At 35.9% G+C, this 27659-nt stretch overlaps 1 protein-coding gene across 1 annotated transcript in view; it reads left to right on the top strand.

Annotated features, from left to right (window-relative positions):
* The window catches only part of LOC145675276 (uncharacterized), a 50989-nt gene that overhangs the window by 8412 nt on the left and 14918 nt on the right, over positions 1 to 27659 (top strand). Inside the window, exons 2-3 of the mRNA XM_081745680.1 lie at positions 526 to 723; positions 6734 to 6887. Of these exons, the coding sequence (XP_081601806.1) occupies positions 526 to 723; positions 6734 to 6887 (352 nt within the window). The remainder of the gene's footprint in view (positions 1 to 525; positions 724 to 6733; positions 6888 to 27659) is intronic.

The raw sequence follows: 27659 nt of genomic DNA, 5'->3' as shown, positions 1-27659 counted from the left end.
TTGTTTTTCGTGTTTAATGAAGAACACTTTCAGCATATTTTGTTACTGTATTTTAGATAAAAGTGAAATGCATTCTATGTAAAACGTAGACTGTAAATGCTGGAACCAGTAAGTACTTTCTTTCATTATGTGTTAATAATTTCAATTCAGTGCTGGCAAGATTTATGTCGCAATGCGGAGTGTCTTTAATTCCTTGAATACTAGCACTCTTCACGAAAGTATACGCAACAAAAATTCAAAGTGGAAATTACACATAGGTTTGAATAAGATTAGATAACAATATCCCATTATACATAAATCATGTTTTCGTTTTTTGTGTATGTTATATGTGGAATGTAGAATTAGTTTAGGATGGTTAAAAACTCCGCTTTTGTCCGACTAAATATCAGACAGTTTCTATATAATTTGACCTCCACAACTTTTCTCTTTAACGTGTTTCAAAATAATTTCACATTACGATTTGTTATATAATACATTCTGCACAAAGGTAATTTAATTGTAATATTTATTTGTGTTTTTCCATAGATTTATGTGGATTTTCCTATTCGTACTATGTATGATAATGACTTGTTGGCTAATTTATCGCTCATGGAGAAAATTTAAGGATAATCCAGTTGTGGCAACTATAGAGAGAAACTACAATGAATGGAAAATCCCAATGCCTGCAACAACTGTTTGTCCTCCTAATGTTCTTGGTCTCAAGTATGAGAAAGTAATGAAGGAGTAAGTACGAACAAATACCATTCTACGTTTCCATATGGTTAAAACTCAGATTTATTACCTGCACTTAAAACTTATGAATAGTAAATTTTTATTTTAGTGCTGGAATTTTCACAAACATTTAGGGATATAATTTTATTTAGTAATATTTAAATTCACAGTATGATTACTGTAAATACTGTCTACTAATAGATTTAATAATAAAATACTAACTAAAGGAACCGGAAATTGTTTCTTATTTAACGACGTCAATAATTGCTTCTTGGAATGCAATTATAATCCTGGAAATAGAAAGGTGTATATGACTTGACACTTGTTAGAAAGTTAGAACGGATGAATAACTGAATCTCGACGGTTCTATTACACATTTGGGTGATCAGCAGGGAAATTGAGTATTTGCTTGATAATAAAATACACAAAGTAACAAATGCTATTAATTGCTTACTTTATGCTTATTTACTATATTTTCATAATAGTAGTACAACGTTATATAAATACCTTACATTTTAATATAAATAAAACTTCTACCTATACTTATAATCCATACCAAGGTATTATATAGAACGTAGTAATTTGTATACCTGTGTTGCATTAAAGACTTGCTTGTCGGGGTCAGATCTGAGAGGCAGCTATGAGGTGCAGGGTAACAATACCAAATTTCTTTGAAATGAAACGCATGATTCTGATGACATTGAATGTTAACTATAAGGACGTTTAAGAAATAGATGGTAGAGCTAGGATTTGCAACTAATTTGGAACAGTCTGTCAAAAATACACAGTAGATCCAATCTTCGCCCTCCTATTCTTAGGTGATGATATGCGTAGATTTGCAGGTCAGGGCGCCTTGAAGATCTCCATGATAACTTGTCGAGCAATACAGCAAGGCGTCGAATGTCAGACAGAATGCGTCGATGTGTTCTCCGTAGTGGTTGAGATCCAAAGACCAAAAGATCAAATGACCATTATCAAACTTTCGCAAGTTTATTTGTTTCGATTGTCTCTCTGATGTCAAGAAGGAAGCGAAGGTGGTGAAACTCACTCGATGACATGCACATTCAATTACCAACGTGACACAGCCAAAGTACATATGTCCTCGCCTCGAGGATACAACATGAAGTAGTTATACTTCCTACTAGGCTGCTAACGTCGTCAGGATCACATAGACCAGAAACAGAAAGAAAGAGTCTTCCAAGATCCATAGTACTTACTACTGAACAACAATATTTCCTTATTGTGTTAATTTCTATCAGGTTGATGAACAGAGCGAATGTTGATTAGAAGCTGGTGCATTACAATGAGGGCTCAGTTAAAACAAACTTATTGAGAAAGTATCTGATCTAAGCAGAACTGAATTTCAACTAACGCGTTTGATATTTAAGAGGAAAAAGGTAATAAGAAAGTACTACCAATGTTTATTATATGTTACTTACAAATACATGGACATCTTTCTAGTAAAGCAAACAGAATGCAACTAATTATTTCCTAGTTGCAAATACAATGTCACCTGGCGATGTCGATGGTCAGTGTAAATGACACCTAACAGGTAAAGTCCAACAGCGAAACCTGTTAAGCTCTCAATGGATGACTGACTGATTTAGATGTAAATAAAGTTGTTGTCAGTTTTCACCTCTCATCCCGTAACACCTGATTCTTCTTAAAACAAATGCATATTTTAAAAGTTTTTCTCTATCCCACTCGCAAGCAGATATTTACAGAAAATCGGACATCAGCATTCCTCATTTAGGTGCTAGTTTAATTCTCGCTATTCACAACATGCCATAAGTAACTTTTTGAACAACTTAGTGGTGACAGAATGATTTTAACAGTGTCCTAGGAACAAAAACGTTGTGTGTGGCTTCAAGTAGAATCGTAAGTTGGGAAATGAAACGAAAATTAAAGGGTAGTAGAAGATGATTTGCATTACGCAGTTTTCATGGATCTTTTCCTAAGCGAGTAAGTAATAAGAGTGTGCGACCATGTAGATACCTTTACAAATAGTTATTAAAATTATCATTGAGAGGACACGATCGTAGTAGTATGATCCTGACTTGACCGCACTCTTGATTATCCAATTTGGGGCCACCATGGACCATAGTGAATGAATCTGGGATGCTTTGGCCCGGGATTGCGTCACCTATTGAAATTTTGCTTATGCTTATTCAGGGGCCATGCACGCTGGAGCGAATGAGTCAGAGGTACCTTGGCCCGGCTATGACGTCATTGAATTGGGAGTTTTGGATCAGATGTTATGATGATTCTTTAAAATTTACTAAAAATATGGTCTTGATGATTCATTATGTTATGAAATAGTACAGGTTTACGAATGCTTTTTTATTTTTCGTTCCCTTTTATGGCATAAAATTGGGAGATTCTTATCCCTTTCATAAGATGGACTAACACTGGTGCAAATGAAATCTTTAGTTTTACGTCCCACGTTATTCCGGTTAGGCTAAAGGAGACGGTGACGATGAGAAATGAATGAAAGTATGGGAGAAAATTGGAGTATCCCGATCATAATGTTGCCCACCACAAAACTACTTTTGCGGAGTTTGAACCAGGGACCCCATACAGCAGAGGTGAACGCTCTACCACTGAGCCACAGCGCTCTCTACTGGTGCGAATGAATTAGAGGTATTTGGTTCGGGCTAATGTGTTTGTATGACGTCACTGAACTGGGATGTTTAGCTTGGAGGTTATGATGGCTTGTTTCGTTTCCTTTTATGAGTATAAAATTACCAAAACAAGGTTTGATCTCTTTTTTGATGAACTATTACATTATGAATTAGTAGACCCAGTAATAGTATAAATTAGTATTAGTATTAATATGAAACTCGAAAACTTTGGAGTTCCTCCGTGGCTAACCGGTTAGCGTATGTACCTTTAACGTGGGAGACCAAGGTTCGATTCCCGGAAGGAGCTTATGCGGTTTGGATTTCACGTTAATTAGTAGGTTTTACCCTCGCTGCTGAACGGAACGTTAAACTCAAAATCAACTTAACTCGAAAACTTTGGGAGGAATACTTGATTTTTGATTAAGATATAGTTTTCATTCACGGGACTTGTGGGACTCGAACCACGATATTTAATTGTCAAAAAGTGTGTCCAGGAAAGCATACATTTATTGAGACGCATAAAAGAGGGGGAGGGGATCCCGGACCTGGTTAACAACAATAATTTATATCGTATTCGCTTGTGAGTTAAATAAAACTGTTGGAAAGATTTAAAAAAGTTTCTTCGTGAATTGACTTATAATCATATGTTGAAAAGGAAACGTCAGCTATATCGTGTTACAAATGCTTACGTACTCGTTGTCACAGTATCGTTGGCATTGTTTGTTCGAACAAATACGGTGTTTAATTGTCAAATAGTCTGTAATGGTTTACTTTGAAAGGATATATTTATTCTTTGAGAAGGATAAAAGGGATGGGATGATGTGATTTTGGACCTCGTTTTCGTTTGTGAATTAAAATAAATGACGTCACATTCACTTTTCGCTTAAATCTGATTGGTTCATTGTAATAAGGATTAATCTACTTATGAAACGAGATAACATTGAGGAGTTCTTTCTTATGACAAAACAAGAACATATATGTGTAATGGTTTACTTTGAAAGAATATATTCATTCCTAGAGAAGGTAAAAGAGGGAAATGATGAGCTGACTTCGAACCTAGTTACTACCTTTCGTTTCCGTTCGTGGATAAATAATAATGACGTTATATTTACTCTTTGCTTAAATGTGATTAGTTCATGTAATAACAATTACAAAACATTGTTATTGGTTTGAATGATTTAAACGTTCAGCGTTTGTGTTTAGTTTAATTAGTAAGGGCTTAGCTGATGAAAAACTGTTCCGACAGTACTTGTTATATGCTTGTTATATATGTTGTTTAGGTTCATGATTAAAATGTTCTCAATATTGTGTAATATTTCTAAGCTTGATTGGTTCTTTATTACAATACATGGATGCGTATAGGCTTTTATAGAGCAAGGTTATATGGACGAACGTGATTGGTACCAACTTTTTGTGGGTTAATTTGGCAAAACCAAAGTCATGGTCCCCAGAACTAATGTTAGTATTTGATCACCTAAAATTGCTAAAGATATAATTTGGGAAGGTTTCTAGCCTCATGTATTCTCTTTATTACGTTATAGCCATGCACGGTCTATATTTAGTCTCCGAAGGTCATGAGTTTGATTTTCGATGAGAGTTTATATGACTTTGATATTAACTTAAATTCTTGTGCTGTTTAGGATTTATGCTCTACATAGACGTTGTCTGAGCACTTCAAAGTAGAGTTTGCTGTTACTTTATTTACATATAATGAGGATATGCGTACCTAAATGCACTCCTCTTAAGCTTTTTGATGAGAGAACCACGATACTTTAAGGTCACCTTCTTGGTCCTGGTGTTAGTTCGTGTAATGTATATCTCAAATAAAATTGACTGTTTAGTTTAAATCATCATTTCAAAAATATTTTAGTATGTGCCAAAAATTTCAATGAAGTTTACGCACTGCTGTGAAACAGCGATCCTTAATAGTAGGCACTTATCGCGAACGGCACAACACTGGTATCGTATCTGAGGGAAGAAATCAAACTCAGAACATCTACATGCTTCATCACTAGCTATTGAAAACACGTTTTCAAGAAATCCTATTGCAGAACACGAAGCATACTGAGCTTTGAATGATGTCTCAAAACAAAACTGCAAATGCTGCATTCTTTACCTATGACGAAACTGAGTGATTTCGAATGCAAAATCAAGATTTCTTTAAATTGCAAGTCGATCAGTTTACAGTATAATATTGTTTCAAGAGATTGGCTGGGTCGATTGATCTCATCAGTTGGGAATCGCTGTGGTAAGTAACCTTTTCTTAAAATGGTCCCAGGTTCGATTCAAGGTCTTGAAATATGCGTTTATGTTTGTTCTGTGGTAGGGATTCGAGTTTGTCGTAGCGTAACGTCTGTAACCGTTGTAAGAAGTTTTGCGTGCTTTCATGATGATACGAAAAAAAAGTCCGATTATGGCTGGCCGTTGACCTGAAAGAAAAATGCACTAAAACGGATCGTAAGTTAGTAGTGTCAGATGAAATAAAGCTTGATAAAACTTCATTTCAAGCAATATCAATGTGTCGGTCTGGCTATGGCCTACCAAACAGTTCATCTCCCAAAACTTAGTTTCAAATATTTTTCAAGACAATTAAAATTTTAAAATCAGTAAACGGCTTTGGTTAAATATTTTCAAGAAGTTTGTTTGAAAATTTCGAATTATTTCTTTTGTTCGAAACTTTAACTTTCAGTTCGACAATTTTGGTTTGAAATTTTAGGTCCAAAAAATTTCATTTGAAAATTTCGTTATAAAAATTTTTAGTTCGAAAACAGGTTGAAATTTACAATTTGAAAATTATGATTTCCACTTTCTAGTTCTAAAATTTGGATTGAAATGTTTTGGTTCGAAAATTTTGATTCCATTTTTCGAAAAAAATTAGCTTATAATTTCTAGTTCAAAAATTTCAGTGTGTAACTGTTTGGTTTCAAAAATTTGAATGCGAAATTTTTAGTTTCAACTTTCTAGTTCAAAAATTTGGACAAATGTTTGGTTCGAAAATTTTGATTTCATTTTTCGGAAATTTTAATTTAAAATTTCTAGTTCAAAAATTCAGTGCGAAATTGTGTGGTTTGAAAAAATTTGAATTCGAAAAGTTTTATTTCAATTTTTTGTTCGAAAATTTTAGTTTCAACTTTCTAGTTCTGAAAAATGGTGTGAAATGTTTTGATTCGAAAATTTAGGTTTAGATTTTCTAGTTCAAAATATTTCAGTGTGAAATTATTTGGTTTGAAAAGTATTTAAAATTGTGGCTAGTACTTCCTTATGGAGACACGTGTAGTGTTGACAATACGTTTTTATTTTAGTGAATTATCATATATGAAATAATTATATACCTATGCATATATTAATAAATAAACGTTATTTTAAAACAATTATTCAGAATAGAACTGTCTTATTCGAAGGCTTTTTGGAGATTTTGACAAGAAACAACAAAGTGATTACAAACCTTTTATCGAAGACGTTGCTCGTCTCAATGCTTCCAACATCAAGGATATGATTAAGTATGAAGGAGATGATAGAGTTGATGGCATCATAATAGAAGATCTGCAGAAAATGGTAAGTATATATTCATTCATAACTTCACCGTATGTAGTAACATATACATATTAACATTTGAAGTACTTACATGTTTGATCGTGAAATAAGATAAAAGTGTTCGTAGAGATGTTTCAAGTCATTCATTACGGTAGATTGTCTTTAAAATACATAATCAGAAACATCCTGATGATGTTTAATCCAAATGAAAAGAATAAGAAAATATTGAGTTGTGTGTATTACCCACGCAACACACGTCTATTCCTATCTAGTAGTTGCTATGTTTAAGAAAAACATAAAAAGAAGGTATTTTCAAATACCCCATGGTTTTGTCCTTTAGGCTAAAAGAAATATATGATTAATGAAAGTGTTTGAATTTACTTTTCTCTGCATTGCCACCAGGAACGAAACTCGGGAAGGTATTTACCAAAAGCACATTCTTTAGCAAATAGGCAATCAGGAAGTGATGGTAATCGCTAAGAAAGCTAATAAGTGCACAGCAAGTATCAGTCTCATTCCGGATCCAAATAATAGGAATAAGCATATAAGTATTGTTTATACAGAAACATACACGACTTGTCCTTTACAAGAATTAATTCGTTTCCACAAAACGATCGAAAGATATACATATCGATTTTTTTTAAAAAAAAACATAGGATATAATACTTATTAATTCACTCCCTTATTATTGATCAATTTTAACACAAAGTAGTAACGAATGAGAAGCCTCAGAAAAAATATTTTTTCACAGATATTGAATTTTTCACGAATGTTGTCAAGGGGCACACATGTAATTGAAAAAAATTACTAATTATTTCTGATTGATTTTGACGTTATACAGTGGTGATTTTGCAAACACTTAACACACATATAAATTGCATACTAAATGAAAACCCAAGTAAGGACAGTTATCGTGGAACTTCTTTTAAACTATAGAAGTAAATTGAATTACACATTCGTTACAGATTTCAGATGCATGCAAATAGGTTGACTGAGAGTCAACAATGGTATTTTGTAGACTATTGTTACGCACTAGGCTCTTATGAATCAAGTAAGGAGGACGTCGCTTGTAGTGGGGTTCTCTTTCCCAACCCTACTTATAATAAGGCCCATGTTACTTTGCCTCGCTTATAATGGAACTTCCGTTTCCCAGCCCTGCTTCAAATGGAGCCCCTGTTTCAGAGTCACTCTTGTAATAGGAGCCCTGCTTTCCAACTTCTATTAAAATGGGACCCCGTTTCCCAATCTCGCTTATAATGGAGCCCCGTTTACCAGCCCCGCATATAATGCGCACCTGCTTGCCAGCTCCGCTTTTAACGGGACACTTGTTTCAGAGTCCTGTTTGTAATGCAGACCTTGTTTCCCAGCCATTATATTTAGCTATTTTAATAAGACTTACAATATAAGAGTTATGGTACCTTGCACTTGTATGCTGATAGAACTCTAGTGCTGCAATGTTTCGTACTCTTTGGAATACGACAAGAAATTGGGACTGGTAACAGTGGATTTATTAAGAAGACATGAAAAGCTGGCATGAAAAAATAACAAAAAATTAGAGACCTAAGCAGCGATACTTTTTATGTCGCGAAATTATAGATATTTTGGTGTACGTATTACAAGCAGTGTAAAGAAATATTTTCATAATATTCAAGGTTACCATCCTTGCCACTCATTTTCATACTGATCTACAAAGTGCACTGAGAAAAAAAAATGTAGGTGGCATACTTAAAAACGTAGGTTACATTCGTAATTCCTGTAGTTTCTGGACTTAACGTACAACCGTATATAACATCCTGCTGCAAACGTATAGCTGAAAAAGTATGTATTATACGCACTGTCTGCATAAGTGCAATGACGTCATTCGTGTGACGTCATCTGTAGTAACAAGTATATACGGAGGTAATATCTAGCTTTGTGACGTCAGGACCGTATGTAGCATGTGGGTCAATAATGACGACACACACTGACTATCAGGACGCAGCATAATTTCAACAAGTATGCAATATACGTTCTGTACGTATGTTTCTTGCGTTCAACCCCGAGACAGCATCTATATTGTACTTATGCCCCGTACGCATGACTAGATACAGTATACGTATTGTACGTATGTATTATACAGATTTTCCTTATGTCGCACACAGCTTGTCCAGATACAACATACAGAATATCCTTATGCACCATACAGAGTGCACATACGTAGCTTACAGACTGTCTGCATGCAGCATATAGATTATACTTATGTCGCGTACAGGTTGGCCATATGTAATGTATGGATTGGATGTATGTAGCTAATTGGTTCTCTATATGAAATATACGGATTTTACCTGTATCGCATACGTATTGCCTTCTTGTAATATATGGATTGGACATATGCAGGCTCTAGATTGTACGTATAGTGCACCATTATTAAAGTGCTGCAACATACTGCAAAATGCATGATACATTCTTACTGTAATGTTGTCAAATATTGTTTTACTCTGTAAGAAAACAAAAATAGCTTAAAATATGGCTGATCTCCTTTGTGCCAATAATAATAAAATTTACAATACTACACTTTTCAAATCTTAGTTTGGAGCAGTGAAACTGTCCAAAGGAATGTATTTACCTGCAGGGTGTCCTATAAGTTTGGGCTTCTTGCTAATTCGTTGGAAAGCTACTGCAAAGCCAAGCGTTGAAAAGTGACACAAGCGTTAATTTTAAAATTATGGGCACAAAGGAGGTTAACCATATGTTAAACTATTTTCGTTTTCATACAGAGTAAATCAATATGTGATATATTACTGTAAGAATTTATCATATGGTTTGCAGTAAGTTAGTTGCAGCAATTGAATAATAATGCAAAATGCACAGCCATATACAATCCTATATTCAAACTCAAACAAACAAGATTTACGTACAATCATTTATTAAGCTGTTATCATCCATTGCTTGTACGATATAAAGATTATTTTACCTCATTCTTTTCCTTAATAGTATCTTCTTCTAAAGTGCAGTTGTTACCACAAGAGGCCTGAATAGAATTTTCCAGAAATAACTTCTCTGTACATTTTAATTAACAGGTATGTTTTTTTTCTTTTATGTCGCAATAATTAAAAGTATGGTGTCAGCCGAAAACGTGTTCGCTCAAAAGATGATTCCTACTCAGTACTCGGCATTAAAAATGCAACACCAAGAAGGAGACAAGATAGCTGCGCCAAAGTTCCCAGGCCGATACCTAATAGTAAGTGCAGAATACTCTTAACATCCTAATAGTATTTGCTGTGTGACAACGTGGTGACAGCGGAGGTGTTGTGCAGCCATCGACTAAACATATTTATCCTTCCCTGCTCTAGACATTCTACAAATTTGGACTTTCCTGGCTGCATCCTTCTTAGTGCAACATTTTAAGCAACGAGCAGTTTAACAGTCTCATACATTGCTTAAAGAAAGAGCAATGATTCTCAGAATTACTCGGAAGATATATATATACAATAATTTAAAACGGTTATTTCAAACTTTGCAATTCAGAGCACGAAAAGAAGTATAGCTAAAGGAACACTCATTTTAGCCAGATAGTAACTAGTAAACTCAATCACACTCAGTACCATTAGTTGCTTGGTGTTATCCGTAAGTCAGAGATCATGGTATCTCATTTCGTGTAGATTTTTAGATTTGTTTAATGCTAAAAATGTATTTTATCGCTAATTGAACCCAGTACCATATATATACCGACAGGACGTACCTTAGTCACAAGATGACATGAGTGAAACACTAAACTGTTCGATTGACACCTGCGGCCTTGTCAACACTTGAGAAAGTTACAAAGTGATTAAGTAAATACGGAACATAGTTCATACAAAGTATAGTGATGTATGAAGTCTCCGCTTCATACGACTTGGATAAAATATACATCTGAAAATAGCAACAAAGAAATATATAATGATTTCTCTGGATAATTTGGATTAGTCCAGAATTCGAACACATATACGTTGGTAAGTCTTTTTTTTTTGTTTTACTTCTTTCTTCGGATTCACAATAAAGTTGACTACTGAAAAGCTGAGTTATAGATTCTGTATTAAAACAACACTTTCGCTAGACATGTTCAGTATACACATTGTCTTACATACAGAACAATACATTAGTTATTAATGCATGTCTGAAATAATAGTGCTTCGTATAGAATTTTACTTCATCCAATCGTAATAGCACAAAGAGAAAAAATATTGCGAGGGATAATGTTCTTATTACAGATAAAAAGAGTTGGAATGACTTAACACTAACAAACATTTTCTTTAAACAGAGATAATATTTTATTCTAATTTATGGAAGAAAGAAATAATTTGTAGTATAGTATCTTTATTAGGGTTATATATTCGTACAAAAGAATGTAAGTACAATTGGGTCTGCCTTCAGAAAGGACGTACTTTTAGCCACAACCTACACTGCTTCTTTTGACTGTCTTTCAAGCAGAATCCTGGTTTGATGCACGAAATACCTGAAACAAAAATCAGAAAATATTTAAAATGTTACATTCGGTGTGCTTAACTTGGTTGTACTTAACAATACAAAGTATCTCAACATTTTTGAGATTAAATGGACAAAATCTGTTCGGTCAGGTATGGACTTTTGGGTTGCACGTAGAAAAACTATGAAGTGTTTATTGATGCTGAACAACAACTCAAAATGTATTACTATTCAAAAGTAAGTGGGTACCCCAATGGTGTTCGGGGTACCATGGGGTATCTAATGTCTGTATCTTTTAGATATTTGAAAATATATTTATCTAAAATGTAAGGAACTGACATCTGTTTACCGAAAACCTCAACTCGGTAAGCCTTATGGATATCGAGATATGGGAAAATAAAGGCGACACTACAGAAGTGTGGAGTCTGCGTACTAGATGGTGCAGTTTCGGAAACGTAATTAGGAGGGCTTACAACAACCTAAAAAGTAGTTTCAATTAAATACACTATACACACGCCCTGATGGGGGTTTTCGGGTACCATGACATTCGCAGAACTCTCATTTCTAAACATTCTAAAATATGTCTTAATAACATTGTAAAGAACGTTAGAGATGTGTGTTTACCGAAACCGCAAGTCGGTACGCCCAACAGTTACCGAAATATGGTGAAATAAAAAGCGACACCATAGGTACGTGGTGCTTGCATATTAGACAGTACAATTTAGAAAATTAATTAAAATATGACTATCAAGATTTTGTCAAATAAAGGGAGGATCCATACAGTTATGGGGTTTTCGTGTTAGGTGGTAAAATTTCCAAAACCGGTCATGGAAAGTTAATAAGCATCAGTAGCAATTTCATCTTAATGTCATTAGGTATTTCCATAGAGTTTAAGAACATCATGGGGTCTACCAAGATTAAATTTTAAAAGTTTTGGAAAATATATTTTGACATTTGTAAAGAGTATTAGAAATATGTATTTACCTAAAACTTCCAGCTAGTACATCTAGCAGCTAAAGAGACACCATACAATAAAAGCTTAGATCCTGAAATTTCAGAAAACAATTATTGATCCTAACAAAAGCTAAATAAGATGGTACTTCTATGGGTTAAGTGAGTACCTCAGACAGACTCAATTTTTTTTTGTCAATATCTAATATAGCAAGCGAGATATAAGGAATTGTGTATTTTATGACGTCGTAAAAATAGAGACCCACATAGATTTGTACATTTGAGTCTTTGCTGTAAGAAGAAAAAATTTCAGAAAACAACCGTATATACCTTAATAGACAAACAAATGGGCGGGGGCACGGTGGCTTAGTGGTAGAGTGCTTACCACAGGTGTATTGGTTCTTGGTTCGATCCGCGGCCATCAGTTTGTAGTGGACATCGTATTCGTGGGTTTTCTCGGGGTACTCTCTTTCCTCCCACCTTTGCATTCCATCAATTATGTCAGCAACATTCACTTGCTTTAATCATAATCTCCCTGAGACTAAAATGCATAATCGTGGGTCGCTACTCTGAAATATTTCCTTTTATTTAATTTTAAAATTAAATAGGGAGTTAAGTATGATCTATCTCTATGGGTTAAGTGAATACTTTAATAGTTTCTGCAAAAAAGATTAGACTAAGCTACTGTGTCCCCTACCACTAAGCTACTGTGTCTCCGCCCATTGAATTGTCTATTAAAGTATATACAGTAGTTTTCTGAATTTTTTTCTTATAGGAAAGACCCAAAAGTACAAATCCATAAAGATCTCTATTTTTACTTCATAAAATATATAATTCCTTACATCTTAGTTACTATCTTAGATATTGACAGCGAATTTTCATTCTTTTGCACAGCTCGATGCACTCTTGGAATTGCCTGAAGAAAACCTAGGACTGAACTAATCTTTCGATCGAAATTGTACTGAGGTACTCATTTAACCCATAGAAGTACCACCTTATTTAATTTTGTTGCGACCAATAATTGTTTCCGAAATTTCAAGATCTCATACGCTTTTATTTCACACTGTTTCTCCAGATGTTAGAAACAGTTCTGTACTAGCTGGAAGTTTTGGGTAAACACATATTTCAAATACTGTTTACAAATGCCAGATTATATTTTCAAAAGCTTTTAAAATTTAATTTTGGTAGACTCCATGATGTTCTAACACCCCATGAAGATATCTAATTACTTTAAGGTGAAATTGCTACTTGCGTTTATTAACTTTCCATGACTGGTTTCGGAAATTTTAGCATCTAACACGAAAACCTCGTAACTGTGTTGGTCCTCCCTTTATTTGACATCTTGATAGCCGTTAGTCATATTTTAATCCATTTTCCGAATTGTAGCGTCAAGTATGCAAGCCCCACATACCAATGGTATCGCTCTTTATTTTCCCATATATTGGTATCCATAAGGCTTACCGAGTTGCAATTTTCAGTTTAAAAAAAACAGTTCTTTACATTTTAGAGACATGTATTTCCAAATATCTAAAATGCAGAAATTAGGTACCTCATTGGAACCCCATTGGAGTATCCACTTACTTTTGCATAGCAGGGTAAAAACGCCAGTGGTTGTCACTTTAAGGTTGAAAACATACTATTTTGTCTCTTCTCTGAGCATCGTGCATCTGTCGGAGATGTACCATAGTTGGAAAGACTCACTGATCCTTCCTATAATGACCATGTAGTTAGAATTAAAAAAGAAGTAGCCGTTGAAGGAAAAACAATATTTTAAAATCCTTGCACCAGTAGTCGTCACCTTAAAATCAAAATGTTCCAGTAGTAGTTAGGATTTTCTACCAGTGTTCGTCACTCAAATAACTTGACATAATTTATTCAAAAACGCACTGTGTATCAGTTTAGGGTTAAGAATATAAAGTAGTAAGCTTAATAACTTTGCATCACTTTTAGCACTAAAGAAAGAAAATAAAAACGTTTTTACATACTTTTTAAAGCAATTTTAAAAAGAAAAATATTAACTGATTTCAAAAGTTAACTGTATATCACTTTCACGTTAAGAGTACAATATTAAATACTATGATTAATAACTATACGTCACTTTAAACACTCAAGAATGAAAAACATTTGTACATACATTTTAAAAACAATATGAGAAACAAAATAAGTTAACTGAATTCAAAATTTAATTATACATCACCTTAAGCTTAAGAATACACTATAAAATACTGAGATTAATAGCAATGCATTACTGAAGAATGAAAACAAAAATGTTTTAGCTAGCTATATTGTATTTACATGTTATTTCTCATTAACATTTTTTTTATAACTCATGATCAAGTCTAGGGATGCGCAAGAGAAAAGATTTGAGATTGTCTCCTCTCGAAAAGGTGCAGCGAAAGTTATGTCTCGTCTCGAAAACTGGATCCGTTTCTATTGGAAGAGCTGTCTCGTCTCGAATTTCGTAACAAAAATTCTGTCTCGTCTTGTCTCGTGCGCATCCCTAATCAGGTCCATAGCCAAAAACTTCATTTCGGAGGGGGTTCGATAGGGCTTTGCGATATCCAAATTTAGATATAGATAATTGATATCGACAAACTATCGAAACTTGTTCGAAATATCGAAAAATACAGCAATATCGAAATATAAACAATATCAAAAATCGAAAATATAGAAATACGAAAGAGAGAAAAAATATGGATATATCGATCAAAAATTTCGATATCGATGTTTTGATATTTGAAAATATCCACCGTTCGATCTAAATATCACACAGCCCTAGGCTCCAACTGTTGTCACCTTTAAAATTAATGTGAAAATTGCTGACTAATCTTCTGTAAGTACCATAAGACGGGATTATTTTGCACTTCAGGATTAACTTTGCACAAAATACGGCAAAAGTTTGAGTCCTCTGTCGGTAAAATGATGGACTGTAAAGAGAAAGTTTCAACTGTCACCGTGAGATAGAACATCTAACTGGATTTTGACTATTTGGTTGGCGGTTAACATCAGTTCTAATTACCTGAAGGGTTTGTTGTTGTAGAGGTATGGAAAGCAGTCACTGTAAAGGCCGACAAAATTTGAAAGATATCACCTACAAGAATTTTCGTCAAAATCAAGTCAGTTTCGTAGAATACTCTGTGTATAATGTGACTTTGAGACAATAGTTGAAATTGAAGTGTGAAACGTTTTAAAGTCATAGAAAAATAAAACTGGGAGAAGGTTGTTTCAGCCTCTAATCTACTTTGCACCGATCAAACGTAACCTCTCAGATAGGAAATTATTACTACTGGTACCTCCTGCCATTTAACTTTAGGAAAATTTCCTATTCAGGTAAATGTCGGGATGGATTTCTTGTTGGAAAATAAATTACGAACAGCGGCGGATTCAGAAAAATAGTTTGAGAGGGACTTCACACAGAAAGACTTCCTTTATTTAGAAACGACTAGACTTTTTGAAGGGCTTGAAGCGTAGACGCATAGGAATGACTAACATCAGATTTTTTAAAAAAGAAATCCTGCAATTTGGGTGAGCTTCAGCCTGAAAGTCTCAAATCCCGTAAATCTTCCACTGATTACGGTTGGGATGATATTCTTGGATATAAAGAGCAACCAAGGCAAATCAGATCTCGAAGATTTTTGCTGTTCTTGAGTTGCCATTTTTGTGGGACATACTAAACTATCAGAATGTGGTTTCTATGTCGGTGACAGAAAATACATGATTTTCTATACAAATATCAATAATTCGTACTAAGTACTGACACCGGTACCGTAAGTCCAACCTCAATATTTGTAGACTGCATGCAGTTTTGTAAAGGAAGTGAAATGTATAAATAGAGGAGAGAAAACACTGCACAGAAACATTATGTTCGTATGTTGAAAATACTTTTTTGTATGTGTTGCAAAGTATCTTCAGCTATCAGGTTACTTTGCAACAAAGTTTATATGAAATGAAATGAAATGAAATTTTTGAGTTTTACGTTCCACGATTATGCCGGGTATGCTCAAGGAGACGATGATGATGAGAATGAATGGAATAGTAGAATGAAAAATGTGTGAGAAAACGGGAAAACCCCGAGAAAAACCACACACAGTGTTTCTCCAACACAAAGCCCATTTAGCACGTGCTAGGATCGATCCAGGAACTTCACGCAGGAGAGGTGAACGCTCCACAACTGAGCTACCACGTCGCCTAAAACACAACTTCAGAATATATTTCATATACAGTAGAAATAACAATATGTTGTAAAAAAAATGGCCGGTCTGAAAAGCATGTAAGCTAAAAAATTACAATTGCTACACGATTTGTTTACTAGCATTGTTTAATTATCTACGGTACTGAACATCCCAACACCATCATCATTATGTTATGTCACATCCTTTCAAAACTATGCCAACTGCAAAGTACCTGCTCTGCTTCGTGATGTCCGAAGAGTAAGACGACTGAAGGCGAAATCAGGCAAGTGACATACAAATTTATGATATTGAATGCATTATTTTTCACAGCTATGGAGAAAAGAGATAGAAACAAAAAATAACGAAATTTTTGTTTTACGTCCTACGAATATGTAGGCTGACGGTCACAAATGAGTAATGAAAATTTATGATCTTGGAATACGATTTGGTGGAATAATGAGGGAGAAAAATAATCATTGATTAAATATTAAATTGAAAAGAAATAAGAGCCTGACGCTCAAATACTTATCTGTCCGGCACCCATCTTGATCCCCCTAAAATATCATGAAGTGCTTGATTGATTCTAAACCCAATAATAGTAATATTAAACACAGAATATATAATTTACGCACCTTGAAATGTAGAAATTAATGATTGTAATTCCCAGCTTTCCAATAGACCTTTGATTTCTCCAAATGAAGATTCGGATATCTTGTTTCTTCTCAAGCAATAATGGGTTACAATAATCAGTTGCAGTCCAAAGCCAAGTCACTAAGGTAAGTATGAATATAAAAGAATTCATTAGTTAGATGCATACAAAATTCTACGCATGTAAATCCGAATCTACTTGTATTAAATTGTAAATTTAAACAAACTAAATTATACTACAGTTATAGTGACATCAAACATATATTAAATAAGATATACAGGGTGTTTCAAAAGTCCCCTGACATAGGGTAACTCTGTTATTATCCGAGTTACAACAAAATGTCGGAGGGGAAAGCATCTCCAAATATGATGTGTCCAATCTAAAGTGAAGGAACTTTTAAAATCGGATGGCCCGTTTGCGCTGTACACTCTTTCTGCGCCCAATGTGAAATGAAAATGCAACGTTGCCATTTACCTGGACCCACAACATAAGTGAGTGAAGTTACTGTCTTTTACGCTAACATGTCGATGGCCAGCCCCCGTTTCAAACAGTAACTTCATTCACTTATGTTGCGGGTTCAGGTAAATGGCAACGTTGCATTTTCATTTAAAATTGGGTGCATAAAGAGTATACAGCACAAACATCTCGTCCGATTTTTTTTTAAAGTGTTCACTTTAGATTGAAAACGTCATATTTCGAGATTTTTTTCCCTCTTACATTTTGTCGTAACTCTGATAACAGAGTTACCCTATGTTAGGGAACTTTTGAGACATCCTGTATACATCATAAGAAGTTCCTTTCTAAATTCTACACGGATGTGGTTAAATTGAATGTGAGGTGGGTGATACACATTAGGCCTTTTGGGAGTACGTCACACGGACGACCGTAATTTTGTGTTCAAAATTTTTATTATGAACTGGTGGGATATATGATACATATGACCACGGGTTAGAATTTTCTCAGTATGTCAAATATGCAATCAGATTTCATGCAGCTTAATTTGGTGAACAGCTATTGCCAATTGAACGTTACACTTACATCTTTCTTGCAAATGCCATTAGCACGTGAGGAATGGATCGAAATAATCAAACTGTAGGGAGGAGCATGTGTCAAGTGGTTGCCGATTGCAGAGTCATCCACAATGTGACTCTGTGTCACATGTTTCAGTGTCACAGTAATTAACTAAATTTGAGAAGACGGACACATTCGTGGACATACGTCGCGGTTCAAACTCGCGGGGTTTTTTTCCTTCCCCATTTTGTACCGGTACATAAAAATGCGATTTTCTCCATGTTTGCCTGCGCCGATTTTGGAAATTCCTTCACTAATCGATTTCTCTCGCCGAGTACTACAAGAATCAGATAAAATCTCGCGCGCCCTTTTTTCTTCCCCATTTTGAACCGGTACATGAAAATACGATTTTCTCCATGTTTGCCTGCGCCGATTTTGAAAATTCTTTCAGTAATCGATTTCTGTCGTCGAATACTACAACAATCAGTTAAAATCTCGCGCGCCCTTTTTTTTCCCCATTTTGAACCGGTACATGAAAATACGATTTTCTCCATGTTTGCCTGCGCTGATTTTGAAAATTCTTTCAGTAATCGTTTTCTGTCGTCGAGTACTACAAGAATCAGTTAAAATATCGCGGTCCTTTTTTTCTTCCCCATTTTGAACCGGTACATGAGAATACGATTTTCTCCATGTTTGCCTGCGCCGATTTTGAAAATTCTTTCAGTAATCGATTTCTGTCGTCGAGTACTACAAGAATCAGTTAAAATCTCGCGGGCCCTTTTTTCTTCCCCAATATTTTTGTATATTTTGAATGTATTCAAGTATGGAACAAAAGTATTTAATTAATTCCCTTAGTAGGCTTCTCAACTTAATATTTTTCAACTTAAATTTTATTTATTTTAATTATTTAGTTTCTTGTGACTCAATATTTAATTGCAATCGTTCATTAGGGGGAAGGGTGGCTATTCTCAAATATATAAATATATTATTCTTAAAATGTATGTGTTCTCGTATTGTTAGTTTCTTTCACTATACCTGGAAATTGCAAAATTAATACCTGGAAACCCTGAAAAATTCAGGGAAATTGAGTTCCATATTTATGTATGAACCCTGCTATTTACAGGTTTTTCGAATAGGAAGAACTGTACAAAAGGGTGTTTTGCGAATGGTATAACAGTAGGTTTCTGGGGGTGTTGTTCGAAATGAAATGAAATCTTTAAGTTTTACGTCCCACTATTATGCTGGCTAGGCTAAAGATGTCGGGGTGTTGTTCTGTGGGGGTCAATGTTGCCAATTTTGGGAAAAGTCGCTAATCAGGGGAATTCGACCTCCACGATAGCGTAGGGTAACCATAAAATTTTCAGTTAAAAACGGGACAGGTTCTGGCAACCCTAGACTTTTAGATATACCTTTGTTCTTATCAGTGCCTTGATATCAGTTTCCCCCAGTTGTTACAGAGCGGGCACTTATGAAAAATGAAAGACACGTTGAAGTTTGTTCAACACACAAACTGCTAAAGCCTGTACTGCCTTTCGAGCAGTACTGCGAACTATAGAGTATGTTTAATATAGAGAATTTCAGTTCAATTTTTGCCTGTTTGTTGTTATTAATTATTAATACTTTTAAAAGGAGTAAAGGTACTGGGTTTGTTATTTACTTATTTCATTTGCATAAAACGGAACGAATACTACTTTTTTCCATCTACTGATGGGACGGCCGGGACACGCCCCTAAAATGGGACTGCCCCGGTCAAAACGGGACGTATGGTCGCCCTACGATAGCGACAAAATTTTTTTTTCGATTGGAGACTTTTTTCGGTGACTTTTAAATGACGATTTAGCTACTTCCACATTTAGCGACCTTTTCTGCAAACACAATGTTCATCTGTAGAGAAGCATTATTAGTTCAAAACAGTTTTTAGTTCTTTTTTTCTGTTTGTTTTAATCAGCGCAAGTGATGAGTTTGGAAATACAGCGTACTCACTGCTCCACAATCCTGCATTATTATGTTACCCTTGCCCTCTAACGAAGAACAACTACAAACTTGATGTCCTTTAGTTCGCAGAGTTTCCGTTGAGAGACACACGTAATACATCATTACCGATAGCAACAAGATTAGCTATAGATGCGTGAATAAAGGCGAAGTGGGTGTTTGTTATATTTGTCCTTTGGGGTCTTTTAATTATTCTGTTTTTTTTTATACAAAAAATTGCTTAAGGTAAATACTGTAGGGTTAATTATTTCGGAACTATTTTGACTCCACAATATGAACAAAAGTACCCGAAACAATCTGAAATGATCCCTGAATTCAAGGATTGGTTGCACTCTGTTCATAAAGATGTGAGTAGAACCAGCGGCGCAAATCTGTTTTCAACATCGGGGGGGAAGGGTAAGACCGTTACCATACTTTTTTTTTTCGATGTCCAAAATACTTATGAAGTTGAAAAACAATGTTGTGGAGGATCAGAGTTGTCTTCAGCGTTCGGAGGCTGCAGATTTGAGTCTTATTCTGGGAGACGTCTATTTTATCTCACGTTCCTTTGTAGCAATCGGACAAAAATCATCAAATTTCTCCCAAAAACACATTTCAAATCGGATTATTGGGGAGGTCCCCCCTCAGTTCTAAGATTGGAGGGGGCATGTATCTGTCATCCCCCCAGGGATTTGCGCCAGTGAGTAGAACATATTGTTTAGTTTACATCCACAACTTTAAAATAATGCTTATAGACAATGAATTTCTCGATTATTTTTTATAGCAACTTTTCACCCAAAATTGGAGTCGTCACCTCTCGTTTCGCAAACTTATTGTCAACATTTTGGCAACACTGGTTGCGGGGAGAGCTGAAATGAAAATGAAATGAGTTTTACGTCTCACGGTTATACCGGTTAGGCTAAAGGAGACGGTGATGATGAGTAATGAATGAAATGGTGGAATGAAGAAAGTGGGAGGAAACGGGAGAACCCCGGGAAAACCCACGCACACGGTGTTTGTCCACCTCAAAGTTCACTTGGCGCGGGCTGGGATCGAATCCGGGACCCCAAGCACCAGAGGTGAACGCTCTACCACTGAACCACCGCGGCCCCGAGAGCTATGATGGATGAGTCAAGTTATTTTGTCGCTTCCGAGGTGAACCTAAGTACAAGATTCCAAAAGTCACATTTTTTTTTGGTTCCAAACAATGTGTCTGCTGGGTGAAAGCATAGACTGGAATGTGTTTCACTTCATTTGCATTGTGTTGCCTTTCCTACCTTATCTTTAATCCTATAGTAGCTTCTTTCCGAAAGTTAAAAAAATGCAATTCTTCCTTTCTTAATAGTATTTATAACTCAAAGTATTACGTAAGCATTGTATGTTACTTATGTAGCTCACAGAGCCGCAGCTATGGGCGAGCAAGCAAAGCACGTGCCCCGGGCGCGTGGTTGGAGGGGCGCCTAAAAGAGAGGTTATATATTAGTACTTTTCCTGGCGGTATTTAATACTTTTCATCAGAGTGTGAAATCATGAAATCAAAGTGAGAGGAGACTGGAGGAGTGGAGAAAGAGAGAAGAAAACGCTCGCACTTTTACACTTCAAAGTAAATTAAGTCTTATTTATTTTTTCTGTCACCCTCCTCCCCCTCCCCTAAGTTCTACTGTCAAAGTATATAGCTAAAAACACTCCCAGGCCAGAACCATATCTACCTTGGAAATTTGATCGAGATCGGTCGGGCGGTTCAAGAGATTAAGAAAAAATGAAATGAAACCTTTGAGTTTTACGTCCCACGGTTATGCCGGTTAGGCTAAAGGAGACGATGATGATGAGCAATGAATGAAATGGTGGAATGAAGAAAGGGGGAGGAAACGGGAGAACCACGAGGAAACCCACGCACACGGTGTTTGTCCACCACAAAGTTCATTTGGCGGGGGCTGGGATCGAACCCGGGACCCTAAGCACCAGAGGTGAACGCTCTACCACTGAGCCACCGCGGCCCTAAGAGATTATGAATCACAAACATAGTCACTTTCAATTTTGTAATATATATATATATATATATATATATATATATATATATATATATATATATATATATATATATATATATATATATATATATATATATATCGGGTGTTGCAAAATAAGTGTTACAACTCTTGGGAGGTGACTCCTGCCACTGAGACAAGAAAAAAAGTTATCTTCAACTTTTTGCTATCGGACATAGTTTCAGATCTACAAGGTGCCGAAAGCGTGGGAAAATGACTTTCGGACGCCAATAGTTCGGAAACTATCCAACATAAAGAGGGCGGGTAAAAAATTCACTGAAGAAGTCATACCTGCTCTATTGAATTTTGTATGTTTCACAATTCTACCGTGCACGCGCAAGGGATTCCCCAAAGGAACGTAGGGAGTCCCGGATAATTGCCAAATGAAACTCGGTCTAAATGGATATAAATTGATAGGCTTTCTACCAGGTAACAATAATTCGTTTGTCTTAAGTCGATATCTGGAACAAATACAAGATGGCGGACACATTCATTCCCGTTGTGTGTGGTTGCATAATCGCCAGGTACGGATGCTGGCCAACAGTGATGTTCTGAGTATTAATTGTAGCGAATTTGTACTCAAATGCTGTAGAAAGACATATGGAGTGTCGGTAGAGCATAACAGATGAAGCAGGGTGATTCACATGTGTGGAAACACTTAACGAAAAATGCCCAGAAATGCACTCATACTCAGTAAACGTGAGTTCAAAGCGTCGGAAATGTAAGGATTAGCGTCAAGAACATGAAAACCATTGCCAATTCACCAATAATATTCCTTCAAACCGATGCAATATGATGTGCACGTTTGCATACCAATAAGAATGCAACAACTGAGGCCAAGTTCAAATTGTGCAATTGGACTCAGTAAGAAATTGGGTAAACTAAAGGAATGTCACTAGTGGGATCGCATGATCGATGCTGAAATGTGGCCAATGTGTGTGTTGTTATCAACATGTAGCTAATGAACAAATGTCAACATGTCCCACTACTGCTGGGACATCGTCCTACGTGCGAAAAATAGAAAAGTAACTACTCAGGTCTTGAATCTGAGGCCGTGGGCTCCCAGTAGGATTGGAAACTGCGACCACGCAAGCAAAAGCGAACGCTCTAGCCCTGAGATTCGAAGGAGCCTCACTTTCTCTGTATTCATTACTTTGAGGAGTACCCACTTTGTTTGGCAAGCCCTCTTGTACAGCCCCCCGACATACTTGTGTGTTTTCTTTTCTTACTCCTACTGCACAATTGTAAACAATCAGAGCTTTAAGACGTTTCTTACTATTTCTCATGTCGTTTTATTTTCCATATGTATGGTGTTCCAGCTATAGTGTTAAATGTGCCAAATCGGTTCATTTTCGTCTTTATCTTGGCATGTGCACTGTGTGTAAGATACGAATTTCTGGAGGTATTTTCCTATATTTCAAGTACGTCATATGTCTCAGAAGACGTGAGACATGATATAAGTTTGTTATTTTCACGCTCAATCAGAATTTGAACCATGCATTAAGAGATTTCTTTTCATATGTGTCGACTGTGGGACAATGTCCCAAACAAAGGGGACATTGATACAATCGTGTTCTAGTTACGTTCTACCAAAAGGTGCACCAGATGTAATAGCAGAAAGTACGTTATTTTCCAAGTTTTTGCACGTGAGACGGTGTCCCAGCACTAGTGGGACATGTTGACATTTGTCCATCAGCTACATGTTGATATCAACACACACATTGGCCACATTTCAATATCGATCATGCGATCCCACTAGTGACATTCCGTTAGTTTACCCAGTTTCTTTGTGAGTCCAATTGCACAATTTGAACTTGGCCTCAGTTGTGGCATCCTTATTTGTATGCAACCGTGCACATCATATTGCATCGGTTTGAGGGAATATTATTGGTGAATTGGCAATGGTTTTCATGTTGTTGACGCTAATCCTTACATTTCCGACGCTTTGAACTCACGTTTACTGAGTATGAGTGCATTTCTGGGCATTTTTCGTTAAGTGTTTCCACACATGTGAATCACCCTGCTTCATCTGTTATGCTCTACCGACGCTCCAGATGTCTTTCTGGAGCATTTGAGTACAAATTCGCTACAATTAATACTCAGAACGTCACTGTTCGCCAGCATCCGTACCTAGCGATTATGCAACCACACACAACGGGCATAAATGTGTCCGCCATTTTGTATTTGTTCCAGATATCGACTTAAGACAAACGAATTATTGTTACCTGGTAGAAAGCCTATCAATTCACATCCATTTAGACCAAGTTTCATTTGGCAATTATCCGGGACTCCCTACGTTCCTTTGGGGAATCCCTTGCGCGTACACGGTAGGATTGTGAAACATACAAAATTCAATAGAGCAGGTATGACTTCTTCAGTGAATTTTTTACCCGCCCTCTTTATGTTGGATAGTTTCCGAACTATTGTTGGCGTCCGAAAGTTATTTTTCCACGCTTTCGGCACCTTGTAGATCTGAAACTATGTCCGATAGCAGAAAGTTGAAGATAACTTTTTTTCTTGTCTCAGTGGCAAGAGTCACCTCCCAAGAGTTGTAACACTTATTTTGCAACACCCGATATATATATATATATATATATATATATATATATATATATATATATATATATATATATATATATATATATATCATCACTGACTGATAACTAAAATGGTTGGATTGTATATATAAAAGTCGCCCCTGCCCGGACTCGGAATCGAACAATTGCATCTGTAAAGCAGTGCGGAGTTGAATTTAACGTTCTGTTCAGCAGCAAGGCTGTATGAGACGTGGACCTACAGATTAACGTGGAATCCGAACCACATAAGCTCCGGCTGGGAATCGAACCCGGGTGTTCCACGCCAAAGGCGTGTACACTAATCACTTAGCCACGAGGGAACTCATCTGTAAGGCAGTGTAAGCAACAACAACAACAACAAAAAAAAAAAAAACACTGGATGTTTGCGCAACTGAGGATCAAAACATTCTCAATGTAGTATGAGAAATAGTAAACGTCAATCAAAGTGTACTTTTGCTTATTCATTACTTCGTTAATACTTAATTCCTTCTAAAAATAGTAAAACAATACTATGAAGAAACACTAATTAAACTAATAACTATTACATTGTATTTCTTACCCCACCACGAAAGTTATATACAGTTTTTACCAGCCATAGAATTTGAACCTAGTACTATACTGCATTAGTCACGCCGTAACGAAAGGTGAAATTCAAACCCCTGGCACTCGTAGCTGTTGAAGCTGTTGTAGCTATATCACGCGGCCTGCGTTGGTACTCCTCAACATAAATACGTCACAGCCCAAAGCCAGGAAACATCACAGACAGAAGACAGGGGCACAAGCAATGTATGACACTTCACGAACTCAAACCTGCCAAGATTCAACTGAACATGACCTTCAATTACGTTCTAGAAACCAAACCAACGCTAAGGCTCAAACTCACCAACTTCCTATATGAAAACACACACACACACACACACACACACAAATCTAACTTTTTGATTCCAAAGTGATGACATAACAATGATACTAAAAAAGATTTTAATTCTCAGTAACCTAAACATTGATTAACTAGGGGACATAACGAGCAAAAATAAATAAATAAATAAAAATAAAATCAAATTAAATTAAAAAAATAAAAACCTGACAAGTAAGCTCTCCCTGACTACTTTATTTTTAAAAAATTTTCGTGAGGCTGTAAAATATGTCAATATCTTCGTAAAATATATATATTTCAATGTAAACAAGTTCTTTAAACAAAAGAAAGCTCTGTAGTAGAGCGCTTACCTCCGACCCGTTAGGTCCCTGGTTCGATTCCTGCTCCCGACAAATAGGCTTTTGGTGAACACTGTAGGTGTGGTTATTCTTAAGACTTTCCAGTTTCCTTACATTTTCTTGATTCCACCATTATCATGTATCTCATCGTCACCTTCTCACTTACATTTATGTACAATCATTGGGCGTTAAACTAAAAGCAAAAAAAAAAAAAAAAAATCTTGCAAATATCCTAGTAAAAATGAGTTTTCTAGACTACACAAGTAGCCCCGCATAGCGTAGTCGCTAACGCTCTCGCCTTCGGTGCGAACGGTCCCGGGTTTCATCTCGGTGGGGGAAATCGGTCGAAAAAGTATCAAAAGATTTTAAGTTTAGCCATCCTGAATGAGATTTCCTTGGGTTTTCCTCATTCACAGCAGGCAAATGCTGGAGTGGTACCTAACATATAGGCCCCAGGCCGTTTTCTTCCTTCCCCAATCCTTTCTTCCCTTCCTTTCCCCGGATAGTGTGCTCACCGAGGGAAGTCATCCCTGATGTGTGACGGGCTAACAAGGCCATTGATGCCGAAAGCCCAGAAATCTAAATCCTAAATCTTCACTACAGAAGGAAATTTTCGCGCTGGAAACGGTTTCATAGCAATTATGTTAAGCAGTCCTGTAGTAACTCTGCACCAAGTACTAAATCGTCACACATAAAACGGAATGAATAAACACATAACATTCATTTTCCTACCTTGAAACGTAAAATGTTTCAAAACATTAATATTCAAAGATTTCTCAAAATTCAGATTCACCCATTCCATTCTCCTCAATCATTAACGAGTTACAATAGTAAGAATTGTAGTCATAAACTATATTACTTACTTAGTACTATATTAAAGCAAGTTACACTAAAAGAATATATAATTAATGGAATATTTAACTAAAGTAATAGTTAACTATTGTACTTACCCAGGCTTTTGTTTCCTTCCTCTCTTCTTTTCCGTTTGTAAACAATCTCGTTTCGCAAGCAAAAGATGGTAGTTCAATGACGTCAGCCATTTCGAAAGAAAGTGTCTATAGGCGGTCTGGATCTCACACACAGATGGACGTATATAACATATAGCTGAAGTATTTAACATACGTATACGTATGTAATATACGGAAGATTGTTAGATGTCAGACATCCTGCAGCGACATGATATAACATCTAAGCGGGTAAAAGGCAGTACCTCTGTAGTATATGGATAAAGTACGCTCCGTACAGATTTCCTTAGTAAACATAACGAATCCTTGTATGTGTACAATATACCGCTGTCCGGATAATGGATTTTTCTCAGTGTGTCAATAATAGTTCACTAAAGGAAAGTAGGTCCGCACGATTCATTTGTTTTAGGCATCTGAGTCGTTAGATTTTATATACTAACTGCGCACTGTTTCTTGTTATCTATTGTTGTGTACAGAACTGCATAAGTGAATTTATCTTGTATAAGTTTATATGCAGCAGCCTGAATGTGTTAGGTCTATCGGCACTAGTTACTAATAGCAAAGTAAAGTACCTAAATCTTTTCACGTCGCAGTAAAAATAAGCTATGTAAAATATTTAAAAGTTTTATAAATATTTTAGTCTAACAGTGACGTTTTCCCACAATACTTTGACTATTTTCAACAAATTTGCGTTGTACAACACCTCGTGCAATCTTCGGGGGTTGCATTCCATGTTGGTTTGGCTTACTCTAGTAATGTTACCTGAAAAACTTCACACGATTGGTTGAAAAG

The sequence above is a fragment of the Thermobia domestica genome, chromosome 1 (assembly GCF_964235325.1).
Source record: "Thermobia domestica chromosome 1, izTheDome1.hap1.1, whole genome shotgun sequence".
Lineage (NCBI taxonomy): Eukaryota > Metazoa > Arthropoda > Insecta > Zygentoma > Lepismatidae > Thermobia > Thermobia domestica.
This window is presented reverse-complemented; position numbering and strand designations above follow the sequence as displayed.